This window comes from Ambystoma mexicanum, chromosome 13 (genome assembly GCF_040938575.1).
Source record: "Ambystoma mexicanum isolate Mex_15411 chromosome 13, UKY_AmexF1_1, whole genome shotgun sequence".
Lineage (NCBI taxonomy): Eukaryota > Metazoa > Chordata > Amphibia > Caudata > Ambystomatidae > Ambystoma > Ambystoma mexicanum.
This window is the reverse complement of record NC_090938.1, coordinates 179,724,072-179,750,929: the sequence shown is the minus strand read 5'-3', so window position 1 is coordinate 179,750,929 and position 26,858 is coordinate 179,724,072. Positions and strand designations below refer to the sequence as shown.

General features: G+C 46.1%; 1 protein-coding gene across 2 annotated transcripts in view; it reads right to left on the bottom strand.

The window, feature by feature from the left end:
* SHISA4 (shisa family member 4) overlaps positions 1-26,858 on the bottom strand; it is a 538,517-nt gene that overhangs the window by 353,770 nt on the left and 157,889 nt on the right. For both annotated transcript variants that reach the window (XR_011282926.1, XM_069633575.1), the window contains exon 3: positions 331-464. Coding sequence is in view for 1 of the 2 variants with exons in the window: in XM_069633575.1 (XP_069489676.1) it covers positions 331-464 (134 nt within the window). In the remaining variant the exon portion in view is untranslated. The remainder of the gene's footprint in view (positions 1-330; positions 465-26,858) is intronic.

The following is a 26,858-nucleotide window of genomic DNA, read 5'->3' as shown; positions in this document are numbered from 1 at the left end:
TATCATGCAAGATGCTGGCTAAGATGAAAGGCTAAGGTAAAATACCAACATAGGACCTTTACTATTCAAGAATATGAGGAGTTTTAGATTTTTTTAAAAGTATTTTGGAGCTATATTATTATGAGCTTTTTGTCTCAAGTGGAACATTTGCAGACAATCTACTCCTTAAAACATTCAACACTGGAGGTTTGACCTCCATGCATTTAAGAACCTCTCAAGAAGTCTGAATTAGGCCTTCCTTTTAGTTGCTTTTCCGTTAACACAGCGCTAATGTTGGGATTATCCATGCCTAATATAATTTCTGACCACTCTCTTTCCTTCTTTTCTTACTTTCAAAGTCTGAATCCATTTGCTCTCTCCTCCGGTACAGATAGCAGCATGAACACACGAAACAGCAGATTATAATTGTTATAACAATTATAAAAACTGATACAGCAGAAGCAATTCCAGCAATCATCTTGCGACTGTGAAAATAAAAACAATAACATTTTTAAAGAGGCATTCTTTTCAAAAAATGATCACCATTTATTTAAACTTTCAAAAAGTAAACTAGAAAAATCAAGATCATTCACATTGCTAGCTGACGTTTTCACCGATTACTGGTCTTAGTAACTAATGGCACCTCTCAGATACTGTACATTTGTGGGGAGTAGTAGGTGACATTTATCTGATTGTGAATCATGGATTTTGGGAACAAAAGACTGCACTCAATGAATACTTTGAAAATTTAACTTGAACCGTGAAGAACAAAAACTAAAAACACACAGCTAGATTTCCTGAAATACAACACAAGGTCCTGTAACAGACAGGGGTATGAATGGGGCATCTATATAAGCAAGGGGGCTTCATCACAGAGTACATTTTTTAAAGCCCAAACGAAAATTGTAAAATAAGGCTGGAGCGCAGGCATGGGCACTCCTGTTACAGGAACACAAGCAATCTTTTCTAGACTTCAGTTTCTTTTCTCCATGTCTATTTCAGAGATGCAAATATGTGAACTGAAACAGAGGATGCTGGGTAGGTCATCAGAAGGATGGCTTAGAACGAGCAATACAAGAATAATTACAATGAGCAATTGAAGAACATTTACTTACATCCAAGCCCAGTTTCTCTACCTTCAGCCTAATGAGGGGATAGTACTGAGTCCATCAAAAGGAAGCGGGGTAGGATAAAGGCAATGATCCAGGACAGGAAATGGTCAAAACTTTCTTAGGCAAAAACTCTGGGGCTAGGGATGCGCCATCTAGCGATCAACTTATTTCGGTATTAAGACTCATCTCTAAAAAATGTTCCTTAAAGCTCTTTTGGCCTAACTGATAAAATGGGTAAAGCGCGCAAACATTTTATCCCTGATCCAACTTGGTTTCTGAGAAGGTTGAGGGACTTCTCATCGGAATCTGAACCTGTACTTAATTGATCAACAATGATCGTGCAGCAAACCGGAAGCATTGTATATAGCTTTTATGGACTTAGAGTTTTTGACTCAGCTGACTAATATTGTCCAGCTTTACAGAGCTAGAGATACCAACATTTTTTTCATATATCTTGATTTCTCTCCATCGGAACAATTCTATCTCAGTCCGCTATCCTCACCACAGTAGATAGAAAAAGATTTGGTCAATCATGGGTAGGGTGCATCAGGCTTGCGTTACTGCACCACTTTTATTTAATGTACTTATTAACCCCCTCTTAAACTTATCATTCGACAAACTTGTGGCGTGCTGGAGGAAGGAGTCAGACAAAGGTGTGGCATGATATGAACGCTTCTTTATTAAAAACAATAACAACAAATTGCCTCTCTGCCCCATTTTAAAGGGTATTCCCTACCTAACTAAGGAAAACTTGGGTGCTCGTCGCCAGGCTGGTGGTCCAAGTGAAAAAGTCATGTCCTCTGTCCAAAACTACCTAATTGTAGCCCCTAGCACTATATACACAAACATAAAGAACCCCAGGAGAATGGCTCCATTCTCCTGGTCCACTGCTATCCACCTTGGGAATTGAGTTTCAAAGTCTTACCTAAGAGTTAATGTTCGACAAGAATACTAGGAGGATGACTCCCTCCTCCTGATCCAATAATTAAATGTCTTTGACAATATCTATGGCCACCTTTTTCCCCTAGTATCTGAATCAATAAAAATGTTTTGGGAGGACAAGAGAATGACTTCTCCTGGTTCACTTAACTCTTGACGACAATATTTCTTAAAAGTTCTTATTAAGCTTTGTACTTCTCTTCAGGGGTGATTTAAGTGTTCCTGCTTCCCTTTGTTTACTTGAACCAGAAGTATTGTTGGAGGGAGATTACTCCCGAGTCCTGGGTTATTTTTGCCAGAAGCACTGAGACGAGGGAGATCATTCCCAAGGCTTTGGTAGGCTTTGGACCAACTACTCAGACGAGGAAGATCACCCCCGATGCGTTGGTGAGCTTTGCAACAATTGTTATGGCAAGGGAAATAAACTCCTGATGCATATTCCATTTTGCTTCCTCTTACAACAAACACTGCGACAAGGGAGATCATTCCCTCTGCTTTGGCCAACTTCACAACAATTACTGAGATGAGGGAGATTACTCCTGATGCATTCGTTATTCTCCCCCAAACCCCTACCAGGCCTACCGTGGTTCTCGTTAAATCTTTCGTCCTGGGACCACGTCGCTAGTTTTTCTTGGGACGTTGGGGCTGCTCTTCCATGTTCATCTTTCATCGCTGTTAGCCGGATCCTCTGTTATGCATTGGTCGGGCCTCCATGTAGTTCCTGAGGCTTCCTCCGACGCTCAAGCCACGTCCTCTCGACTGAGGACTTGCTTCTCCATGTTGCGTCTTAGTTGCTGGGTTGGAATTTCCGGGGCAGGTGCGTCTTCACGCTGGCCGCTCTCTGGTATCCCTGGTTCCCTTTCGGCCATTCCTTTGTCTATTTTTATTGTTGGTAGCTGGGTCCTCCGCAGGGTTCCATGTCATTTCATCGTGGGATGTTTTTTCTGAGGTTTTTTACAGCAGATTTTTTCACGAAAAAAAAAAACAATTGAAACCCCAAACCCCCCATTCCCCTTTAATTTTTTATATATTCTCGAACACCCACACCCCAAATCTATATTTTCGGACCCACTAAAAAATTCAAATAAGTTTTTTTCATTAAAAAATCTGCAATATAAAACCCTGCAAAAACATCCCGCGATGAATGGACGTTGTACCCACCCCAGCACAATGCCAAAGTCCCTTGTCTGTAACAATCATGCACTCTTCAGTCCTCCTCTGGGCCACCTCTTCTTAGTACTTTGGAAGTCGCATGAAAGAGTAGTTTGTATAACTCCTGTAATCTTCTTCACAGTATTTCCATAAGACAATGATTTAGGTGTTCTAGGAAGAAAGAGTGTCACAATAACATACAGTAGTACTATCAGCTGCTTTTCTTCCAGACCTTAAGAATTTAGGGGATTCAAACGTAAGATGGAACGGGAGTGACCATCCCCATGAGGGAAGTCCCACCCTGGGAGATCCTCCTGCTGTTCATCACCCCTAGGGGGAATATCGGGTAGCAGCATCACCTCCCTAGTCTCACAGTGTAGGGCTCCCCCATTGGGGAGAAGTGACGTGATTCCACAATGCATCAACTTCCACTGACACAGGGTGTTGGTAAAATATTATATATATATGGGATACATTACTCACCGTAATCGTATTTCTGATGCTTGTATCTGCTTAGATTCACATGCTGTGCATAGGCCGACATCTAGTGGAAGCTGCGGAGTATTACAGTTTGTTTTTCGAAGATCGAAAATGGGCGTCGACACAGGGCGTGCCAGTAATACTATCCCTAGTGTGACGTCCACTGTACCCATGATCCCTCACGCGTCTAGGATCCCCAGATTGTGTTTTTCCTGACATGAGGTAGCATGAGGAGTAGCGTGAGTACAGATAATCCAAGCAGATAGGTAGAAAGGTAGGACTACAAGCAACCATGCGCCTTCTCTCAGAGGGGAGGAAGGGTGGGTCGCATGTGAATCTAAGCAGATACAAGCATCAGAAATACGATTACGGTGAGTAATGTATCCCTTCTGAGGCTTGTGGAATCTGCTTAGATCACATGCTGTGCATAGATTAGCGAGCAGTACCTGAAGAAGGAGGTGGGGTGTGAGAAGGGTCATGAGCAAATAAATGTCTTAGAACCGCTTGTCCCACTTGTGTATCTGTCTTGGAATGAGTGTCAATGCAGTAGTGCTGAGTAAAAGTGTGAATAGAGCTCCAAGTAGCTGCTTTGCAAATGGTGTCAAGGGGTACATTTGCAATGAAAGCCAGAGTGGCCCCAATACCTCTTGTAGAGTGGGCCCTAGGCGTGAAAGGCAGAGTCTTTTCAGCGAGTGAGTAACACAGCTGGATACAGTTAACAATCCACTTAGAGATGGCACCCTTAGAGACGCGATCCCCCTCTCTGCCTGTAGCTACGGAGACAAACAGCTGATCTGTTTTTCGTAACGGTCTGGTCTTGTTTACATAGTAGAGGACCGCCCTACGCACATCTAGTGTGTGTAGTTTCACCTCAGCCGAGCTTTGTGGGTTTTGGAAGAAAGCCGGAAGCTCGATGGACTGGTTTACGTGGAATTTAGAGATAAATTTAGGTGAGAACCTAGGGTGTGTGCGTAAAACCAGTTTGTCCTTGTGGACAGTAAAGAAGGGATCCTGCACTGACAGAGCCTGGATTTCACTGACCCTTCTTATAGAAGTAATGGCTACTAAGAAGGCTGTTTTATAAGTCAGATGTTTGAGACTACTTTTATGCATGGGCTCGAAGGGCGGGCCCATGAGTTTAGATAGCACCACGTTCAGGTCCCATCCTGGTGGTGGGTTGGAAATTGGAGGATGAAGTCTCTTTACTCCTTCCATGAAAGCTTTAACCACTGGTATTTTCCACCACGATACCTTGTTATGGGAGGTGGTGTAGGCTGATAGAGCTGCCAGGTGCACCTTGAGTGAGTTAAAAACCAGACCTGCATCTAGCAGGTGGAGCATGTATGTAACAATAGTGGAAGGAGTGCATTCCATTGGGTTGATTTGTTTATTCTGGCACCAAATAACAAATCTCCTCCATTTGTCAAAGTAGCAGTGCCTTGTGTTTGGTTTCCTAGATTCTTTTAGGATGTCCATACATCTTTGTGGTAGATTGAGATGTCCAAACTCAATGACCTCAGGAGCCATGCTGCGAGGTTCATTGAGTTGGGTTGAGGATGCACTGTTTGACCCTGGTGCTGGGACAGAAGGTTGTACCAGGTTGGAAGTCTGATGGGTTCGCACACCGCCATCCTGCGTAAGTGTGGGAACCAAGGTTGTCTTGCCCACATAGGAGCAATTAGGACGAGCGTCATCGACTCTCTGTTCATCTTGTTGACCACCTTCCTGATGAGAGGAGTTGGTGGAAAAGCGTACGCAAACATCCCTGACCAGTTCATCCACAGGGCGTTCCCCTGGGAGTCTGGTTGGGGGAACCTGGATGCAAATCCTGGGCATTGTCTGTTTTCGCTTGTGGCGAATAAGTCTATAGTGGGGCAACCCCACTGAGAGAAGATGTCTTCTACGACCTCTTTGTGTAGAACCCATTCGTGTTCCTCTGGGAGGGAGTCTCTGCTTAAAGCATCCGCTAGGGAATTGAGTTCCCCTGGAACATGTTGTGCTGACAGGAAGATGTTCCGTCTGAGTGCCCATATCCAGATTTTCTGGGCAAGCTTGGACAGATTTGGTGAACGAGTCCCTCCTTGCTTGTTCAGGTAGAACATGGCTGTTGTGCTGTCCGTCCGGATTTGCACTGCCAGGTTGAGCAGGTAGGGCTCGAATGCTAGAAGTGCTCTGAATACTGCCAGAAGTTCTAGCAGGTTGATGTGGTTCCTGGCTACTGAGGGAGACCAAAGACCTTGGGCTGTGTGGAGGAGATGGTGAGCTCCCCACCCAGTGAGGCATGCATCGGTAGTGACTATTGCCTGTACCTCGGGATCGTGAAAAGTTTCCCCTGAGCAAGATTTACTCTTGTCCACCAGTGAAGGCTTTGTACCAATGTTGGCGAAACGACCACTAGATCGTCCCACTGACCCCTTGCCTGAGACCACTGTTTCGCCAACCATTCCTGCATGGGACGCATGCGCAGTCGTGCGTGGGGGACCAGGTAAATGCATGAAGCCAACATGCCCAGCAAACGCATTGCCCTGCGTACCGTTATTTGGCGACCGGCCTGATATTGTGGAATTTGCAGTAGTATATTCCGAATTCTTTCCTCTGAAGGAAACGTTAACCCTCTTTGAGTATCCAGGATAGCTCCTAGGAACTGTTTGGAGGTGCTTGGCACTAGGCTTGATTTCTTCTCGTTGATTGAGAAGCCTAATTCGTGAAGGAGGTCGATAGTCCTTTGAATGTTTGTCCTGCAAATCACTGGGGTTTCCCCCGTTATGAGCCAGTCGTCCAGATAAGGGTATACTGGGATAGCTTTCCTGCGTAGGTGTGCAGCCGCCACCGCCAGTACCTTGGTGAATACCCTTGGTGCCGAAGCTATCCCGAAGGGCAGCACTTTGAACTGATAGTGTTGACTGTCCACCTTGAAGCGTAGGTACTTTCTGTGCGCTGGGAGCATGGAAATATGAAAATAGGTATCTTTCATATCCAAAGTTGCCATGTAATCCCCCTTTTTTAGGAGGGGGATTACCTCTTGTAGTGTAGTCATACGAAACTTTTGGGGCTTGACATACTTGTTGGCAGGCCGCAAGTCCAATACTGGGCGCATTGTTAAGTCTTTCTTTGGAACAAGGAAGTAAGTTGAATAAATACCCTTGTTTACCTGGTGGCTTGGGACGATTTCTATCGCGTCCTTTTGGAGCAGATTGTAGATCTCCTCGAGGAGGATCTTCTGATGTTCTAAAGAGTGGACTTTTTGTCTTGGAGGATGGTTTCGGGGACGTTGCAGTAGTTCTATACAGTACCCATTGGATACCGTTGACAGCACCCACCTGTCGGATGTTATCCCTTCCCATGCCTGGGTGAAGCTGGATATTCGTCCCCCTACTGGGGTTGTATGGGAAGGGACCCTGAAATGAGCGTCACTGCTTTGGTGGAGGCGTGCCGCCTCCTTTACTGGGGCTGCCTCTGCCTCTACCACGTCCTCTTCTACTAGCCCTACCATACCCCTGGGTAGACAGTTGTGAGTTGGTGTTCCACTGTGTACCCTGGGTGTGGGAATAGCTATTTCCTCTATTGGAATTTTGGCCGCGGGGGCGACGAAAATTGCCGTTCCCTCTTTGGTTAGGTGGTTTTGTAGTTAACTGGCCAAGGGATTTGAGGGTGTCGAATTCCTCCTTAGCGTTTTTTAGAGCGTCCTCGACTGCCTTTCCAAACAGGAGATCACTTTCCACTGGTTTGTCTAAGAGTGCAGCTTGTGTTTCTGCTTTGAATTCCGACTGCCTCAACCAAGCATGTCTTTTGATGACAGTCCCCTCTGCTATAATTCTACCCGCATTGACTGCGGCGTCCAGAGTTGCTTTTAAAATGCAGCCTGAGACGTTTCTTCCCTCTGCACAAATGCGAGATAGCTGGCTCTTAAGGGGTTCGGGAGCGGAATCTATAAGTGCTGCCACTTCTTCCCACTGGTGGCAGTTGTAGCTGGCCAACAGTGTGGTGGAATTCGCGATTCTGGTTTGGTAGGCTGCCGTGGAAGCTACTTTTCTACCAAAACCATAGAGTTTTTTACTTTCCTTGTCGGGGGGAGCCTCAGAGGAAGATAATGGGGTTCCAGCTCTCTTGCGGGTGTTAGTTACGACTAGAGAGTCTGGCTTAAGTTGACCTCTAATATATAGAGGGTCCGACTGGGCTGCTTTAAACAGCTTCTCTACTCTCGGGTTTACAGGTCTTGTCAGGTTTGGGTTGATAAGGGATGGTGCTATTCTGCTTTGAATAGATTTCAGGATGGGAATGGTCTGGGCTACTGTCTTCCTTTCCCCTATTAGTTCCTCTGCGAAGTCCCTCTCTTCTTGGACACCTTGTGTGTCTATGTGGAAGTGGTTAGCTGCCCGAGAGAGCAGTTCATTCAGGAGGGGCTGATTATCTATTGGGGAATCAGACACTGGGGCTTCCCTTTCGACTGGTGAGTCCATTCTGAAAATATCTGGGCTATTTTCTGGCTCATCCTCGTCTTCGTCCTCCCCGTAATAATCTGACACTGCGAGATCTTCTGGCGTCTCAAATTCCTGACCCTCTATAAGGGAAGAGTCTCCTTGGCCTGTAGGGAAAAGGCAAGAATAGGGTTGGACCTCAAAGGGGTCTGAAGCCTTTAATGGTGTCTCGACCCGGGGCCTTTTATTTGAAGGGATAGGGTCCCTTGAACCTGAGGGAGAAGATTCCTGAGGGTTTAAAGCTAGGAGTTGGTCAGGGTGCCTTTCGAAGAAATTTGCCAAGGAAGACATCCTTGACATTACTCTGTCAATGTCCTCGCATGACCAGAGTTTGGAGCTTGGGGTGACCTTGCTGGAACTGGACTGTCCCTGAGAAGACTTGGACGGGGAAGTCAGTTCTCTTGTTGTGGAGGATTGCAAGGGTTGTTTCCGTTGCTGCTTACCCCCTTCCCCGTGGGTGGAAGTGTGTTTACCATTTCCCTTATCTTTCGACGCCTGGCGTCGAGGATCACCCTTTTCCTGGGGTGCAGGCTGGGGATGGAAGTTGTGTTCGTCTCCGGACGAGTGATCTTCCGTGATGTTAATGGGCGAGGCACTATGTGCAAGTGTGGAGGCTTGCCTGACGTCGTGCGGCGACCTCGACCGGGACCGCCCAGAGGACGTCCTTTCGGACCGCTCCTTCTGTGCCTCTTTTCGAGGTTTCGACGACGTCGAATCTCGGGTGGCTTTTTTGTGTTTAGCGTGTGTATGTGTAACGCTTTTGTTGCCGGGGGACTTCCCCATAGTCGCCGGGACGGACGACCTTCTGAGGCCGGGGACGTGCGTTAGGCTGTCTTTCGACGCCTTGGTGCCCTCGCCGTCCGAAAGTCCGCCGTCGCTGCCGTCGCTGAAGGTACCCTCCGCCTTCATAGCTACTAGCTTGGCGTGGTGGGCCCAACGCTTGGTGGAGCGGTCCTTAAGAGTTTTGGTCTTAAACCTACTACAGGCCCTGCAACCCGCCTCGGGGTGGTCTCTGGGCAGGCAAAGATTGCACGTAGCGTGCTTATCTACCCAAGGGTATTTCTTATTACACTTGGGGCAAAACTGAAAGGGCGTACCCTCCATACGCGCCTGTGGGCAGCGGGCAAGTGTGTGTAGGTAAGAAGGTGTCTATATGATTATATATATAACCGAGTGTGGAAGTGTACCACCCCCCACTCTCCCTACTTGTAGGGCCGAGGCCAGCGGCCCAGGCCCGAGCCGAGGCGGAAGCCTCAAGGCCCAATCCGTCGGGTATTCGACGTTGATCTCCTCCCCGGTTCGGCGTCGAGATGTTGATCGACGTAAGGGTGACAAAACGGGGCAAATTAGAATTAGTTTTGAGTGCAAATATGGCAAAGCCAGGGAACTCCGATGAAGTGCTTCCGACCAGAATGGCGGAAAAAAACAATCTGGGGATCCTAGACGCGTGAGGGATCATGGGTACAGTGGACGTCACACTAGGGATAGTATTACTGGCACGCCCTGTGTCGACGCCCATTTTCGATCTTCGAAAAACAAACTGTAATACTCCGCAGCTTCCACTAGATGTCGGCCTATGCACAGCATGTGATCTAAGCAGATTCCACAAGCCTCAGAAATATATATATCTTTTTAAATCTCTATTAGATTTTCAGCAAGTCATAACGTCACATAGATCCAATAAAATATTGCAATAAGCATTCAATAACCAAAGTTTCTGAACATCTCACATCGTATACTTCATTAACATAACCACTTTATGTGAAACATAAAATAATAAAGCATTACCAAATATTGGTAATATTAAGATATCAGTCTTTGCTTATGCTAACAACTGAGAACTCTTGGCTCCAACCCTAAAGTCGCTACAGCTTCAATTAGATTCTTATAGCAACTAGATAAGCGAGAAAGGGGCCTATCCATAAATGCCACTCACTATGCAGTTATGATCCTTTTCAACAAAAAAGGTCTTGTAATCATTCTTTTTAAATGAAGGCTGAAAGCATAAACATATTAAAAAAATTAAAGTAGGGGTTATGCTCTCTGTTTCACTGTCGAATGTCAAGCATCTCATCAACCAATCTTGCCGAACGAAACAAGCAATTGGTGGAATTTGTAACTTTGCCCGTAGTTTTAAGTTCTGGGCCCATCAATCTGATGCTTAAAGTCAATGAGGCAAAAGGCAGCTCAGTTACATTGCATGGAGCTGACGTTTGGGGCTTCAAGAAGAATGGAAGGACGTTACAAATTGCTCAAAACCTTTTTGAAAAAGGATACTAGCGATAGCCATGCCCACTCCAAATTTTACTAGCCATAGAGAGCTCAAGTGTTGTTTATGTGCAATTTCTAATTGCACTGGATGTCTTTGTTCTAGAGGTAATAGCCAATCCAAAGCTAGTTTATTTTCTCAACTCCTGGATAAAATCCTGGTGTAGTGATCGTGCTCCAACTGTACCATGGATCAGGCATGTCAAGCCTCAGCCATCAAAGGTTCTTCCTTTATCAGATATCTTTGACTCTCATGAAAATGCATATTAATTTAATAAGTTAAAAAGGTAGGTGTGATCTACAAAGCTCATACGCACTGCAAGATCAGAAGTTGAACTAGTTAAACCATTAAATAAATTGCATAATGCGATCGCACAGTGTTCGGTGATCCAACCTTATTTGCTTTGGTTGCCTCTTGTCATACATTATGTCACACATTATCTAATTATTGAGGTTTAAATATGGCCAGCTCCAAATGGAAAGAAGACAAGATCAAGTTGTTGCCGTATTGGTCCAAGGGTCCCTGAATCATTGCTGTTTTTTGTTGTTGCCCTTTCTATGTGATAGAAACCAAAAAAGTCCTGTTGCCTCTGTGCCAGTATTTGAGTACTAAGCCGTGTTAGCTGGCCTTGTGGTACCTAGTCAGTGCCTGTAAAACTCTTAATTGTCTCTTTTTTGCCAGGTCAGTAGATGCTAAGAGAACAAAATGTCCCAGGTCTCCAGTCCCATGATTTGAATTCCTCCTATTAATTTGAGTTTTGAGAATTCTATTATTATTTTATCTTGTATCAATGACATTTGTATCTTTTTTTTTTATTTGCTTTGCATGTATTCATTTTTCTTACCCTTATTTTGTAAAAATGTTTAATGGTGAAATGGCCTAAATAAAGTATTCAAACTATCTGACTGACCAACCAGGGGACACCTCTGTGGCAACATGAGAGCCAGAATCTCGCACAGCTATAACAGCCAGGTATGACATGTACTTTGGGTTTCACGTGTTTTCACAGCCAGCTGATTCCACGTTTGCCTTTTAAACATGGAGTTTTCGCTGCTGCCGATTTGACCGATTATTTTTTTTAATTGGGTTTCCCCCAATCCACCAGTATCACCTCACCCTGACACCCCGAAACAGACAACACATATTTAAAAAAAAATAACAAAGAACAAAAAAGGCAGCAGCGAAAACACCATGTTTAAGAGGCAAATCTTTTTGGTTCTCGCTGCCTTTCTCCTCCTCTTGAACTGCCATGTCTGGATCGCTGTCTCATCGTGCGGTCTGCCTTGCTCGTAGTGTGCTCTCGTGCTGCACCTTTTATCCCTGTGGGCAAGGGAAAGGTCTGCCAGGTGTGTGAGGTTCTGGTCAATTGCCCGACTCTGCCTGACCCTTGTGTTGGGACATGTCAGGTAAACGGCTCTAGTATTAGTTTGTTGTCTTTCGTGGTGTAGCAAAGTGTTTGTGGTGGAAAGGGGGTTGGGCGGGTAGAGTTTCTGAGTATCCTGTGTGGTATGAGTGGCAAAAGGTGTTATAAGAAGGGGGATACCGCGTCTCAACTGTTTGTGCCTCACTTCCAATCCAGAGGACCCCCCATCCAGGTGATCCTCCCTCACTGGTTCACCCCCAGAAACTGGATCCAATAGCAATGGCAGTGTCCTGGCCACCTGGATGACAGATCCCTGGGGACTAGTCAGGGAGACTCCTTCATGTTTCTCACAGTTGTCATAGTGTTGCACCTACTCTATAGTCATCCAAATTAAAGTTCAGTGCTTGCAAAAAACCTACCACGTTGACCAACACCTTGGTTTTAGCGACATTAATATCCATTTTTCTTTCCAGGCAGGACTCCGGGATGATTGGAGAACCATCTAATGTTGGAGAACTGTTTAAAATCCTGGCAGACTTTCAAGATCGCCCAGCTCCTTCAAACAACCTTAGACTGGTGTCAAGATATCCACAATGGGTTCTTATCTAAAATTACAGCGCCCAAGGAAAATATTAAAAACTCCCTTAATCACAAGGACCCTGTTCTTTCGGCTCACACCGACTTGCCCAACAACAATCTAGAGAATATTCCTCAGTTTTCTTTCTCTCACTATTCAGAGAAACAAGTGCTTAGGGTGATACAGGATCTTAAAGCCACCTCTTGCCCAGGTGACGATTGTCCAACTAATATCTTTAAAGAATCACTAGATCTCCTCGTCCCCTGGATCGCCAAGCTGATCAACTTATCCTTTGATGAGGAAACGGTTCCATCTGATTTGAAATCAGCATGGATAACCCCGTTATTGAAAAAAGATAACCTAGATCCTACAAATAAAGACAACTATCGGCCCATCACCAATTTACCTTTTATTCTGATAAGCTAGCATATATTCAACTTCAAGCTCATGTTGAAGAGCATAACGTCCTGGGCACTCGTCAATCGGGTTATAGGGCTCACCATGGTACAGAGACGGCTATACTTGACCTAAGGTCCACCCTAGCAAGCATAGCAGATAAAAAACAATCTCCTCTGTTGATGCTATTAGACACCTCTGCAGCCTTCGATATTGTTGATCACACCCTTCTAGTGACGAGGCTCGGAGAGTAGGCAAACTGTTCCATCTCAGCATCGAAATGGATCGCCTCATTCCTAGGACCACGTACAGTGAGGGTCTGTGTTGGCAACAATCACTCTACTCCAATCCCTCAAACTTGCGGTGTTCCGCAGGGCTCTAGCCTGTCGCCACTACTATTTAACCTGTATATTCGGACACTGCTAGATCTACTGAACAGCCTGGGTGTCCAATATATAAACTACGCAGATGACACTCAGGTTGTTATTGAGCTTAGTGGCCATTACAAGAATGATGCTGCAACCCTCAACAACATCTACAGTGCCATTCAGAAATGGATGGCCTGCAATTGGTTAGCTCTCAATAACAAAATAACTGAGCTCATGATTGTTGCCACCAAGAATACTCGGAGCAAGCTTACACCAGACTACTCCAAATTCTTGTTTGCAGATCATGTTGTAACAGTCTCCACTAAAGTGAAAACACTAGGTGTTACTCTCGATGATGAACTTTCAATGAAGTCTATTGTATCTAACATCCAGTCGAGCTGTGGACTCATTAATAAACGGATCCAATACATAAGACCTTTCATAACTAAAGACAACTGCGCTCTGCTGTCCACAGCGCTGATAAATTCTAGGCTGGACTATTGTAACAGCTTGTTGACCGGTACTACTGTTGCCAATATACAAGCACTCCAAGTCACACAGAACAATGCTGCGCGCACCATTTTCAAACTATCGCGTCGCCCACACATCTCTACATTCAGAAAAACTTTACACTTGCTTCCTGTAAGGCAAAGAATAACACACAAAGCACTCACTCTGGCTCATAAATGTGTGTCTTTCACAAGCCCTGTATATCTATCAGAGCGCATCAAGATCAAGCCAAATAATAGGAATCTTTGCTCCACTACTGTCACGGCACTTGTTCAGCCGACATTCAAACTGGCCTGGTTCGGTGGAACTAGCTTTGCAACTCAGACTCCCCCACTCTCTGGAAGGCGCTTCCGGCAGCTATACGCCAAATACAGAACTACCCTCTCTTCAAATAGGCCATAAAAACCTACCTCTTCAATCTTAATTCAGAATAACTGGCCTTAGCTTCAGCTCATCCATTCTCCTGCTTGCTTCAAGTTTGTGCGTCCTGTTGCTGTTTTTTGTGCGCCCTAAGGCCTGCGGGCATGTGGTGAGTTATACAAAATTAAAAATAAATGGTCTCCCAAAAGACAGCGCAGAGCATATGAACCATGGGAAAAAAGCACTCTGTCATCTCTAGAGCAATACAGGGACTTGTTGCAGTAATTTAATGTAATAGCATTTATAAAGCGCAACACTGCAGTCAAAAGGCATCTAGGCGCTAGGGAACAGCATATTAACAAATCTATTCCGGAGATCTTCGAGCCAAAGGCCAAAAACTAGAAAAGATATATCGTATGTATGACAAACCCAGGGAATTTGTCCTCTCTCCCCAACGGGAGGTGAGCCTGCTAAGTGTAACGATGCAGGAAAGAGGCTGATACAGGGGTGAAATTATTCACAAATATTTATTGAGATGTTAAACAAAAACCTTTCTGGCCCTATCACTTTGAGGGGTTTCCCTGCCTCAACCAAAACTAAAGGAACTGTCGGAATGTCTGTCAAACAAATAGTCACTGTCCTGTGTCCAAATCTATCTCTAGCACTTACACTCTACAACTAAGGATATCTAATAACACAAACGTTCTCCCACCAAGGGAATAACTCCCTTCTCCTGGTGGGTGCAGAGAGTTCTTCTGGAAAACTGTCCAAAAAAGTTCTTAAGCCAGGAGAAATGACTCCCCTGCCCTGAAGTTGATCACTTATTCCACAAATGTTCACACAAAGTAAATAGATCCTGATCCAGGAGAAGGACTCTTCTCCTAGATTGGTTATTGACTTCCACGTCCTTTCACATGGACAGGGCGAATAGCTCTCTTCCTCTGATGCCCTCCTGTTTCACCTGGTATGTTACACAGTCATTCAATAGAGTTTGCCATTCTTTCCAAGTGAAGGCAAACTTCCACTAGTTCTTATTGGTATTCTATTTGTCGGATTCCAAGAACTATCAATTGGATTCAGCAGGCTTCGCCTACCCACTAAATTGAGGAAGATGTTCTCCTTGACTCAGTTCTTTATTGTTGAGGTCCTTGACTCCTCTCTGGTGGTCAGAGGTTTTGGGTTTGTCACTGACGTGAGGAAGCTTTCCTCTGATGCACACTTTGTACACTGCATTTCCCTTCCCTTATTGTTGGGTCCTTGACCCTTCTCTTATCAGTAGTCTGAATTTGCCTGCCACTAAGATGAGGATGGTCTCCTCTGTTGCTCATTTGGACTTTGTTGGGGTCCTCAATCCTTCCCTGGTGGTAAGTGGGCTTATTGGTATGGCAGCTGGGATCAGGACGAATTCCTCGAAAGCAGTATTCCTGATGTTAGGGGTCCTCAACCTTTCTCAGGGGGCGAGTGGACTTATTGGTACAACCAGTGGGAGGAGGAAGAGGAGCTGTGCTACACGTTGGGCTTTTGGCATCCGCTTGGCACTGTGGTTACCAAGGGGCTAAGGAGAGTTAGCCTTAGCCAACTTTAGTTGTGCCGTTACGTCCCCTCCAGGTCTCCCGACCCACTTGTTACCTTGATTTAGGTATAGGTGTGTCGGCAGGGCTTTCAGGGACAGCGGTCCTCCAGCTTGCTCCTGCAGGCTCTTCAGGGTTCCTTCTACCGTCGGGTGGCGATTTGACCGACAGCTTTCCTCCGCTCGCTTTCCCTCTGGCCGGTTGCACAGACCTGGTCCTGCCCGGAAGCTCACAAAGCCGACTGCTGGCGTCCTCCCTACTCTCCTTCCTCGAGTCTGCCAAACGAGTTTGATACTCCTGCGAGGACGAGCTCCGCACTCCCAGCCTGTCCCTGCTGGGCTTGACACATTACATTGGGAGTTAAGGAGCGCATGGTGTAGATGCCTTTCCCTGGCCACCTGAGCAGAGGATGTCGAGGAAAAGAAAGTGGGGACGCCCTCAGATTCCACACAGGTCCCATAAAATGAGACTGCAGACACCAAAAAACTCTGCCCTCACAACAACCAATTAATTACTAAGCAGTTGTGTCTACCTAAGCGAGAGAGATTGTTTTGTGGGGAACCCACCTCCCCATTTGTGGTATAGCATTCTTGTTGAGACAGGCAGATTCCTGGTAGTACATAATGACTATCCCTGTGTGCCCTTGGAACAAATGCGAACCAGAGAACCCTTATGGTTTTGCTAGACTTACCAAGCGTCGTCAGCAGCGCTAAATATGAGCTACTCATGTGCCACCAGTGGGCAATTTATGGGGAAAGGCCCTGCAATGGTTCATACTGTTTCAGAGTAATCCGTAGCAATGGGTAAGTGTAGGTGAATACCTATTGCGCTGACTGGGTATACCACTATGAGAATCCACAGAGCTCATTGCTATCCCATGCCCTGTTCTGCATCTACTTTACCGCTCAATGTTATGATATACAGTAAAAATACTGGAACATTTTGAAGTCGGCCCACCTTCCTCTAGCTCGCGACAGGTCCCTGCAACGTCCAGATGATTTGGTGACTAATTTCTCCAAACTTTGCTGAGATAGGTCATCGCCATCGCCCAAGGTTAATCCTCTGGTACCATTTACCTATGAGAGTAGTTCTCCCACTGACTCCTCCGCTGAGGGGTCGATAAACTGTAACATGAACTTTGGCTGGGATTATGTACAGAAGTCGATCAAAGCACAAAGGGCAGGTAAAGCCCTGAGGCCAGAAAGCATAGCTGCAGATCTTTCAAATATGACCTACTTTTCTGTTCAGTCATTCTGTTCTATATTTTTAACATTATGCTAGTGGCAAACATTTTCCCAAACTTTTGGAAAGATGCAATCTTGTGTCCAATCTACAAGAAAGGTAATAACACTTTACGGTCCTCATATTGATCTATATCCCTTTTAGATATCACATTTAAAAAATGTTCACATACTTTTTTGCACTATTTTAGCAACTGGGTGAAATCACATAATATTTTACCTGACTCACAGCTAGGATTCATTGATAGTCTCAGCACTGCAAATCAGGTATTGAACTTGTACCTGATCTGGTCAAGTGCTGTGCACATTAAAAAAAGAGACGATATATGTTGCCTTCATGGACCTATCCACATCTTTTGATTCAGTCAATAGGACAAAGCTGTGGATGGTCCTTGCAAACAGGGCATACCGGAATACATGGTAAGGGCCCTGGTAGAGCTCCATAGAAGTAATCAGGCTGCAGTGAGAGTAGGCTGTCTGTAGGATTGTACCACATGATTTAAGGTGGAAAAGGGTATACAGCAACCCTGCTGTTGTTCTCCCTATATACTAATAATCTTAAAAGCACACTGCTCCAGGGACAAGTGGACATCCCTTGTTTTGGTCCCAAATTTACACCCATCTCTTGACCTATGCCGATGAAATGGCACTTATCGCAAGAACACCATGTTCACTTCAAACGTTGATCACAAGATATGTGAATTTTATGGCCTCTCTGGACCTGAAAGTAAATACGGCCAAATCTGTCGTTGTCAGTTTCTCAGCTAGTAAACACCGAAAAAGGTTATTTATACCACTGGGCCAGATGAAAGGATCCCAGAGAGAGACTCAGACAATTTTACTTATTTGGCGGTAACTTTTACTAAAAATGTAAGGGATCTTAAGCACCTGAATATCGGTGCCAGGAACATGGCCCTAAGTACTTGTGCCCTTAGTAAGTTAAACGGTATTAACCCATCACTGCACATCCCATCACTGTGCATCCCAAATTGTAGAATTTGAAAAGCCCATTCATGGTATATATATGTGGGGGGATGGATTAAGTTAATAAGTGTGGGGGGGTGTATGAGGAGGGCTGCGAGGGTCTCTATCATTGTGCATTTTTCTGTTGATTTTGCACTAGCGAGCGCACTGGCTTCCTAAGCCCCTACCCCTGCATCCACTTCCCCGTTCCCGCCTCCTGGCCACCCCCTACCCTGTGATTGGGCTTTGCAGCCCGTAACATCTTCAACGAGGCTCTTCTACCTTGTAACCTGCATCTCAGCACCATTTAGCTCTGGCTAAGAGGTGAGGTTATTGCTGGGTCTGCAACCCGTTTTTCAAAGCTTTCACCTGTTTTTTGTGCATTTGTGTTTCTCCGCCTCTCCGCCCACCTTCCAAGCGACCCGATTGGGCCCAGTGACCCATTTCCGTACTCCACTCAGGGCAGCCGGCCGTTGCAGCCCCGGTGACTAAGGTCCCCAGGGCACAGGGGAGCCCCTGAAGAAGTAGCACCAGATCGCGTTGGAACGCGTTAGCCTGCGAAGCCTGCAGCAGTCACCCAGCAGACACTGACTGAGTAAGTGCAGTTACGGGCCGGGGGTGCAGCCATTACTACCCCCCCATTAAACCGACCAACCCAAACCCACCTTATCAATTCTCTAATAGCATTTGGTCCAATGTGTACAGCCAACATTATTTTAATTAACCTAATCTCGGTTTTAGCCTGATTGTGCCAGATGGCCATGTTTCCCACGTAGCCTGATTGTGCAAGATGAACAAGTTACTTACCAACTGGTAACGTTCTTTCGATTGGCTGTTTCTTCAAAGTATTCCTCATCATTGATATTCACGTCCAGCTTCGGCTGCTTCAGAAAGCTTTTTATCGACATAGGGCGCCGTGCGTCGGTTCGATGTACCTCGAAGGCCTCCGTCGAGGGTGACGTCATCGGGTGTACAAGTAGCACGTGCGGCACCCATTGGCTTTAGTTCTGTTTTTCCCCTCCTGTTCGTGTTGATTGTCAGTGTAGGCAGACACCAGACGGCCCTGCGAGAGCTGAAGTTGTAACAGCAGAGGAAATTCTACATAGGGGTAGGATGGGAGGGCGATGAGGAATACGTTGGAGGAACATCCAATGGAAAGAACTTTACCAGTTGTAAGTAACTTGTTGTTTGAATGGATTGTGTCCTCCAACGTATTCCTCATTTTTGATAGAGTTCCAAAGCAGTATTGCAGAATTTTGAGGAGGGAGTTGAATTTGAAATTGTCGGCATTTATAAGGCTGAATACAGTACTGCCTTGCCAAAGGCAACATCCTGAGAGTGGTAAGCATCTAGACATTAATACTTTGTAAATGTATGCAGTGAAGACCAAGTTGCTGCATCATAAATTGATTTAATAGGAACGCCCCTTTAAAGGGCTGCCGAAGAGGCTATACCTCGGGTGGAATGAGCCCTCAAGCCTTCTGGAGGGTCCTTGCCTGCCAATTTGTAACATTCTGAGATGCCAAGTATAAACCACCTTGATAAGGTCGGTTTTCAAACAGCTTGACCCAATTTTCTTCCGGTATACCCAATAAAGAGTTGGTCATCCACTCTGAGCCTGGAGAACCTAGAAATATAAAAGCTTAAAGATCTTTTAGGGTCCAACCTATGGAGCCTTTCCTCCTCTTTACAGGGATGCGGCGGGGGGTAGAATGCTGGCAGAACAATTTTCTGATTCAGATGGAAATCAGATACAACTTTAGGTAGGAAGGAGGGTCTTACCCTCAACACAACCTTGTTCTTGTGGAACACGGTATCGGGTGGCCTGGAAGAAAGTACCTGCAACTCGCTCACTCTACGTGCAGATGTTAATGCGACCAATAATATGGTTTTAAAGGTTAACAACCTCAATGGGCATGTGTGCAAGGGTTCTGGGGCACACATTAAAAACTTTAGAACCAAATTAAGGTCCCAAACTGTGACTTGAAAAGAAGAAGGTGGGAACACAATTGGGAGCCCTTTTAAGAATTGAATCACCAAGGGAATTTTAAAATAGGAGCATTCTGCCGAAGAGCGCTTAAAGATGGAAAGCGCTGGCAGGTAACCTTTAATGGTCCCAACATTGAGACCTTTATGTGCCAATGATAAGAGGAAAGATAACACCTCTGGAATTGAACATAGAAAAGTATCAACATTCTTTTCCCTGCACCAGTCGCAAAACTTGTTCCAACGGCAACGGTACAGAGACTTTGTTGCTGGCCTTCTTGCCGAAAGCAACACCTCAATGACTTCATCCGGGAGGTCCCAATCCTTGTTTCTCAACCTTTCAGAAACCAAGCATGAAAGCTGAGGGTGTTGACCTCTGGATGGAGAACCTGTCCTTCCCTTTGTGAGAGAAGATTCTGTCTCTGCGGAAGACGAATCGGAGGACAGATGGACATGTCTCGAAGGTCCAGGTACCACGTTACCCTGGCCCAATCCGGGGCAATTAGGATCATGCGCCTTCCGAACCGTTTCAACCTCCTGATTACTTGAGGAATGACAGGGATCGGAGGGGACACGTATAGTAGTGGGAAGTCCTAATCCACCGCGAACACGTCTCCTAGAGCTCCTCTCGGAGGAAATTCCCTTGAGCAGAACAGCTTGCAGTTCCGGTTGACACCAGTCGCGAACAGATCCTCTTGAGGGGTTCCCCAAAGGGCAAAGATCTCTTGAAGGACTTTCTGAGCTAGTTCCCACTCGTGGGACACTACACCCTGCCTGCTCAGAGCGTCCACTGTCGCGTTTTCCTCCCCAGCCAGGTGAACTACCGATAAGGAGATTCCTTCCTGAATTGCCCGGTACCAGAGCTACATTGCCTCTCTGCACAGTGGTAGTGACCCTACACCTCCTCTTTTGTTGAGGTAATGCATGGCCACTATGTTGTCTGTCATTACAGGACATTCTTTCCTCATACAGAGGGCAGGAAGGCCTTCAGTGCTAGTCTGATTGCCCTCAGCTCCAAAAGGTTGATGTGTAGTTGTGACTCCGATGGAGACCATTGATTGCTGACTGTCAGATCATTGGCATGGGCTCCCCACCCAGTGAGTGAGGCGTCCGTCACTACTGTAATCTCCGGCCATGGTTGCCAGAAATGTTCTCCATTCAAAATATTGTCCTCACAGGCCCACCACAGGAGATCCTGAGCAACCCTGCTTGGAACCTGGAGCAGGTCCGTCATCCTTCCTGAGAATTGGGACCATTGTGTTCTCAGAGCCCATTGAAGTGATCTCATTCTCAGGCGGGCTTCTGGCACCAGAAAAATGCACGATGCAATGAGGCCGAGTAACCTTAAGAAATCGTAGGCCAGAAGATTTTGGGCACTTTGATATTTGGAAACCATCTGTAGAATGTCTTGAGCCCTCGCCCTGGGTGGCGAGCTCTTTCCCAAGGATGTGTCTAGTACAGCTCTGATATATGGTAGTTGCTGGAAAGGTGTCATCTGTGACTTCTTGAAATTGAGGGAGAAGCCCAGTCTGTGAAGGGAGTGGCAGGTGACTTTGAGATGATCCAGGGCTTGTTCGGGAGAACGTGCTCTGATCAGCCAATCATCCAGGCAGGGGTAGACATGAATTCCCCCTCTCCTGAGATGCGCTGCCACCACCTCTATCAGTTTGGTGAAGACCCTTGGTGCGGAGGTCAACCCGAATTGCAGGAATCGAAACTGATAGTGCCAGCCGCCAACGGCAAACCTCAGGTATTTTCTGTGCTTGAGATGGATTGGCACATGAAAATAAACATCCTGAAGGTCCAATGACACCAACCAATCCTGTAACTGGAGGGCCTGAAGGATCTGGGAAAGTGTGACCATCTTGAACCTGTCCTTCCTGAGGAACTTGTTCAAGTATATCAAGTCCAAGATGGATCTCAGTGCCCTGTCCTTTTTGAGAATCAAAAAATATGAGGAATACCAACCCTTGTTCCTCTCCACTACAGGCACTGGTTCTATAGCACATTTCTCTAGCAGGGTTAATATTTCCTGCACAAGGAGCAGATATGGAATCCTCAAAGAGTGTTTCCCCAGTGGATTGTTGTGAGGCTGTGTTATAAATGGAAGGCAGTAACCGTGGGCTATTCTCTCCAGAGCCCAAGTATCTGAAGTAATGGCTTGCCATTCTTCGAGATGCTGAGACAGTCTGCCCCCACAGTGATTCGTGATGTAAGCTCTCAAAGCGGTTTTGGAGCGGTTGCCGTAGCTGCCGATGGCAAGGAAGCTGTAGCTGGAGCTGGCTTTGCACTTTTTCCTTGTCCACCACAAGGGTTTCTTCTTTGGCCACTTTGACTGGCCATTCCTCTCGCCTTTCATTATGAGGAATAGAAACGATAGGATCGTACCCTCCAAGATTGTCCTGATGAACGAAAAGGCTAGGTTTCCCAACAGCGGCCTCTAAAGATTTGGCAACTGCATTTGAGGTCTGCAACGTCTCAAGGCTCTCGTCAGCCTTGTTGCCAAAAAGGTGAGAACCGTCAAATGGCATGTTGAGAAGACGGGACTGTACATCTTGTTGCGAAACCCGACTTCCCCAACCACAAAAACCTGTGCATAACCGTGCTAGTAGCAATGGACCTGCTGACGCTATCTGCAGTGTCCAATCCAGACTGAAGGGATTCTTGCATGGCTTCCTTTCCATCTCTAACGATAGCTAGGAAACCCTTCCTTTACTCCCCTTCTGGTATGTGCTCCGCCGCCATGGAGAGGCACTCCCACAGAGTGTACAAAAACTTGGCTAAGGCACAAGTGGAGTTGGCCGACTTTAAGGCCATACTGCCAGCTGAAAATACCTTTCATGCCCATCCATCCACACGCTTGTCGTCCCTATCCGGAGGGATGGTAGGGTACACCGCCTTGTGAGATTTAGCTGTGGCTGCCTGGACCACCAGACTCTCAGGGGTGGGGTGTTTGGACAGATAGCTGGGGTCGCTAATGTGATGGCGGTATTTTCTAGTGAGGGATCTATCCACAACAGGGATAGAATCCAGGGACTCCCAATTCTTGGCCACCCTATTTTGTAAGGCCACATGGAAGAGTAAAATTGGGTCTGTAGGTGGACCTTGGCCTAGAATGTCTGCAAGATCATTCTGAATAAACTGAGCTAGTGGTTTGGCCCAGACTAAATACTCTACCATTTTTTAAATTAGGTGTTGATAAGAAGAGTCAGCGTCTTTGCCTGGCTCTGGTTTGCCAAACTCAGTCTCTGGCTATGTATCCACACCACTGGCATTGTGCAGTGTGTCAATAAGGTCCTTCATTCTACTTTCATCAGAGATTGAACACTATGGCACATTAGGCGTACCAAACTCCAGACCGAAAGAAACCTCCTCTTCCTCATATCTTTCCTCTTCTTCAAATGTTGAAGACAAGGATTTAAAATACTCCTTCCTGGGTAAAGGAGTGAATGTTTTTTCAGGAGGTGGCAGTTTTGTGGAAGGCTTTGGCTTAGCAGCTTTTTCTTTTGCTGCAACATGCTCAGAGGGCTGAGCTGAAACCTTAGAAATCTTCTGCGTTAATGGTTTTGGTGTCGATGTCGACAAGGGCGTCGATGTAAATGGCATTGATGGTGTCGAAGCCTCGAAAACCACATTTGAAGATTTCACCTTCGGAGTATGAGGAGTCTTGGACGGCGTCGAAGACCTTGAGCGCTCATCACGAGTCGAGTGACTCAAGTGACTCTCTTTATCGGAGACCTCGAAGGCTCTCAATGGGTTTTTCTTCGATCATCCGGGCTCGAGGGCGTGTGAGTGTCGGAACGGGAACGCTTTCGGACAGCTTCCGTAGAAGGCGTGGACAGAGGCGTGGCCTTCTCAAACACTTCAAGCATTTTTAGGCGAAATGCCTCCCACTCTGCAGAAGAAGAATGCTTGGTGGGACACCTACATTTCCTGGGGCTTTCGTCCGACGACGATGAAGGCGACCGGTGGTGTCGTTTCTTCGATTGCTTCGTCGAAGACGATGAGTGGCAGGAACCACATCGGGATCTCAACCCCTTTTCCTCACTTTTGCGTCGAGTAGAATGAACTCCAGACTCCACGGTCGAGGATCGGTCGATTTTGGTTTTACGACCTACCTGTAATTTCCCCTTCCTCTCTCGCAGGGCTTTACCTGTCATCGCCTGACACTTCGAGCAGGCCTCCGTGACGTGGTCTTCTCCCAAACACCACAGGCACGATTGATGCAGGTCTGTGATCGACATTTTTGAACTGCATTCCTTGCACTTCTTGAAACCCGAGCGAGGGGTGAACTGCATGAACTGCGAGGGGTAGTCGAGGTTGATGATGAAGACTTCTTCGATGATTTTCTGTTGAAGAACAAACTACGTATTAGAATATACTAACGAGGCGCGCCGAGTCTCTCAAGAACAAGTTCTGCGGAAAAGCAGAACTGAGGCCAACTGGTGCCACACGTGCTACTTGTACACCCGATGACGTCACCCTCAACAGAGGCCTTTGAGGGACATCGACTCGACGCACGACGCTCTCTGCTGAGAATTTTTTTTCCGGAGCAGCCGAAGCTGGATATGTATATCAAAGATGAGGAATACGTTGGAGGACACAATCCATTCGAAAGCCTTATTGTGCCAGACAGCCATATTTGGTACAAACAGCGGGCACAGCCATCACGGTTCGTCATTAAACTACCCCACCGCTCAAGATTATTTACAAACTTTAATTATACAAACACCTTTTCTCCAAAACATAGCACACCTCTCTAGTCCACCCATAGTTTTCGCGCCTTGAAACACTTGTGTATAGGCGCGTTACAAATGCCATATCATATCATAGTTGCACGCTAGAGATCCATCAGAAAGGTAAATACAGAGTGTGTTCTTTCACTGACTGCTATAGTTTGAAACCTAGGCCTTTCTCTCACTGTCCAGGAAACTCAAACATAGGTGTGTTTTTCATCGACTGCTACATTTTGAAATATAGGCCAATCTCCCACTATCCAAGAAACTCAGATCTACGTGTGTTTTTCATTGACTGCTATAGTTTGAAACCTAGGCCTTTCCTACTATCCAGGAAACACAAATCTAGATGTGTTTTCATTGACTGCTGTAAGTTTCAAACGTAAGCCTTCTCCGACTATCCGGGAAAATCATAGTTAGGCGAGTCTCCATAACTGCTATACACTGACATCAGACTGACCACCAGCTAACCAGAGAAGATAATTGATTGTAGGGGATCTCAATTTCAAACTAATTTGAAGCTCAGGCCCTCTCTCCCACCTACCAACCAACCACCAAGTGAGTTGCTCTCACTGCTACCCCTAGAAACTCGAACCCCTCTCCACTTTCGGGTCACCTTACCCAGGAAAGTGGAACACTAGAACTCTATCTCACAGCGTGGGTCACTCCTCTGACACCCCTCCAACTAGATAGCCAGAGCTGCCAACAAGAACCCTAGAATGCTATCAAGCCTGGGGCTCCCCTTAATCCACCCCAAGAAAACTAACTGTAAGGTAAGGACACCCTTGTCTATTCCTCAGCCAGCAGTCCCACCCTTACCCGATTACCACCCCACATATCAAGCCACAAGACCGCCCAGGTTCAACCAGTATATCTATAATCACAACACAAAGAAGCCAAGAACCACCGCAATTCCAACCCTGCAAGTAGCTGCACGTGGGCTACTGCCCCTGCGACCAAAACTCAAACTTCTAAACCAACTTACCACTAAGCACCGCAACATAGCGCGACACAGAACAGGTTGGCGCCAAAGAAAAAGAAGTCAAGGAATACACCAAATACAACCACACCACCACTCTCATCCATTGGACATAACCACACATACAGAATACCCCACCACAAATACTGTGGGAAACAAAATAAACGTCATCAGAATAGAATAGACTCTATACCTCACAACGTACCTCCCTACCGATAACCCACCAGAACAATTCACCACCACCGTTAGACATTCAACGCACCAAAAACATAACGTAACCATGCAGAAAAAGAACAGAAACAGCAAGAAGAAAGAACGCGAAATCAGCGCCTCAATACATATATCACAAAAACACGAGGAAACCATCATCGACAACATTTAGAAGAGGAACCAGACAAAATCAGCAACATAATAATTAATGTAGCAGACCTACTACACCATGAATCAGATTGCACTGAACAACCATCACATCCTGAGAGCAACATGGAAGCGGACCAACCTGACAACCGCGAGACAAAGCCAATATTAAAAACTAAACGTGAACACGCCAAAAGGATCTACTGCAACCTAATTAACCCAAGATCGATGTCAAAACATGCCACAGAGATCTACGACCTACTGTGCGACGGCAGTATCGAAATCCTTTTCATCACAGAATCATAGCTAGACGACAGCTACAAAATCGACGGCGGGATCAAAATCCTTTTCGTCGCAGAAACATCGTTAGACGACAGCCACAAAAACACACTACACAGCTGCCTTCCCGACAACTTCAAGTGCTCACAGGTAAACAGGAAAGAAAAAAGAGGAGGAGGACTTGCAATAGCATACAAAGAGCATCTGAAAATAAAAACAGAGTAACCACGAAACATCAAACACTGGATCCTTCACTTGACAGTGAACCCCAAAACAAACCTCAAATTCGCTCTGGTTTATAGACCACCAACATACGATGCAGGATTCGTTGACACCTTCACAGGAGCCATCACCAACCTAGCCATCCAAAATGAACACCTGATAATCCTCTAGGACTTTAACATCTGGTTTGAAGAAGAAAACGCAAACTCGCAAAAGTCGCTAGTAGAGCAACTCAAGACAATTTAACTATATCAGTTGGCTAAAGGAGCAACACACACAGCGGTACACAAGGTCTACGCAATCTTCACTAACAAAAACCTTATCACCACTGCACCACCAATACAGATACTCTTGAGCGACCACCTCATCATCCCATTTGTGATCATGCTACCCACTAAAGCAGCCAACCAGCACAAAAAACCTCCAACTATCATGAAAAGAAAGTGGAAGACCATCAAAAGGTAGCAACTTAATAGAACAAGTTGAACTCACAAAACCATCAACCACTAAGCCGGACGAAGCCAACCTCGATGGAAAAACA